This window comes from Hemibagrus wyckioides, linkage group LG22 (assembly GCF_019097595.1).
Source record: "Hemibagrus wyckioides isolate EC202008001 linkage group LG22, SWU_Hwy_1.0, whole genome shotgun sequence".
Lineage (NCBI taxonomy): Eukaryota > Metazoa > Chordata > Actinopteri > Siluriformes > Bagridae > Hemibagrus > Hemibagrus wyckioides.
In genome coordinates, this window is record NC_080731.1 from 22,764,699 (window position 1) to 22,766,725 (window position 2,027).

At 44.8% G+C, this 2,027-nt stretch overlaps 1 protein-coding gene across 1 annotated transcript in view; it reads right to left on the minus strand.

The window, feature by feature from the left end:
• The window catches only part of ostf1 (osteoclast stimulating factor 1), a 7,844-nt gene extending 6,925 nt beyond the window's left edge, over positions 1-919 (minus strand). The window contains exons 1-2 of the mRNA XM_058375519.1: positions 763-919; positions 1-40 (exon numbers count right to left, since the gene is read on the minus strand). The exon at positions 1-40 is cut by the window's left edge and continues 7 nt beyond it. Coding sequence (XP_058231502.1) covers positions 1-40; positions 763-796 — 74 coding nt within the window. The 5' untranslated portion in view covers positions 797-919. The remainder of the gene's footprint in view (positions 41-762) is intronic.
• Between the last annotated feature and the right edge of the window lie 1,108 nt (positions 920-2,027).

Below are 2,027 nucleotides of genomic sequence, written 5' to 3' on the forward strand. Positions count from 1 at the left end.
GGGTCAAAGGTAAACAACGCTCTGAAGACTTTCACTTGACCTGCAAACATACATACACACACACACACACACACACACCAGGAACTGATTGGGTAACAGCTGCTTTCTGTGACAGCTTTGCATAAAACCTCACTACGAGCGTGCCTAAACCTGTTAGCTCTCTCTCTCACACACACACACAAACACATACACACACACACACACACACTGACACACTCTGCTCACACTGAGAACTCAACATACATTACACTTATTCAGTCTTTAACTGGGTTGTGGTCCATCAGCTAGCATGCTGTGACGTTAACAGTGCAGTGTCTCACGCACACACACACACACACACACTGCCATCTCGTGGCTAAAGCACTCTACCGTCACCATACACACAGTGAAACACTTCAGTCTCAATATTCTTATTCATTCCTGAAGTGTACTCACACACACACACACACACACCCCTGCAGGTTATTACAGTATAATGACCAGAATGAGTTGTGTTGGTCAGTGAGCTGAAGTCGTGTCTCCAGATCCCGGAAGTGAGTGCTGAGTAAAGCCGGAGTGTAAGTGTAGCGTTATTCAGTAAGTCTATCGGTTATAACATGTTTATAACTGCAGTTATAGCGCCCGAGCAGAGTGTGTACACTTCATTACTTTATATCAGAGCTGCAAAGGCTGCAGGAACACGGAACTTCAGCACACATCAACATGTCCCGAGCTTCCCCGGAGTGTGTGTGTGTGTGTGTGTGTGATGGAGCGGTCACTCACCTGGCTTGGCCGGTTTTGGAGGAGGTTTGGACATTGTGATGTTCTGAGAGAAACCGGAGCTCCTGTTATAACCCTTTATTACGGAATACACGGAGAAACGGCGGATGGGCGCAGCCAGCAATGAGGAAGCGGGAAATGCGGAAGTGGCGCTGTGCGCATGCGCGACATCTCTGTGCGCGTTCACGCTGGCCTTGGTGAACTCATTCCGGTCACTACGCAGCGTCCTGTGTGTGTGTGTGTGTGTGTGTGTGTGATTTTACTGACCCCTGCTCGGTACAGCAGTGTGTTCAGGTCCATGATAATGTCCGGCTGTTTCTCCTTCTGTTTATACTCTAATTAACAAAATATAATCAAATTGCAAGAAATGGTCAGAGAGGCTGAACGTCCAGCTTCAAACTGACCAGAGTCATGACTGAGAAAGAGGCAGTGAGCGGGTCAGGGCTTAAAGTCAATCAGTCAATTAAACAATCAATCAATTAATCAAACCAATTATCAATCAATGTGTTGTGATTATGTGTTTTAAATTGATGCTCATACAGACCTCTCATACACACACACACACACACTGCTCATACACACATACACACACACACACACACTGCTCATACACACACACACACACTGCTCATACACACATACACACACTCACACACACTGCTCATACACACATACACACACTGCTCATACACACACACACACACACACACACTGCTCATACACACATACACACACACACACTGCACATACACACACACACACACACACTGCTCATACACACACACACACTGCTCATACACACACACACACACTGCTCATACACACATACACACACTGCTCATACACACACACACACACTGCTCATACACACACACACTGCTCATACATACAGACATACACACACACACACACACTTCTCATATACACACACACACACACTGCTTATACACATATACACACACACTGCTCATACATACATACACATATATACACACCCCATCATACACTACACACTACACACATATATACACACTCCATCATACACTACACACTACACACATATATACACATTCCATCATACACTACACACTACACACGTATATACACACCCCATCATACACTACACACTACACACATATATACACACTCCATCATACACTACACACTACACACATATATACACATTCCATCATACACTACACACTACACACATATATACACACTCCATCATACACTACACACTACACACATATATACACACTCCATCA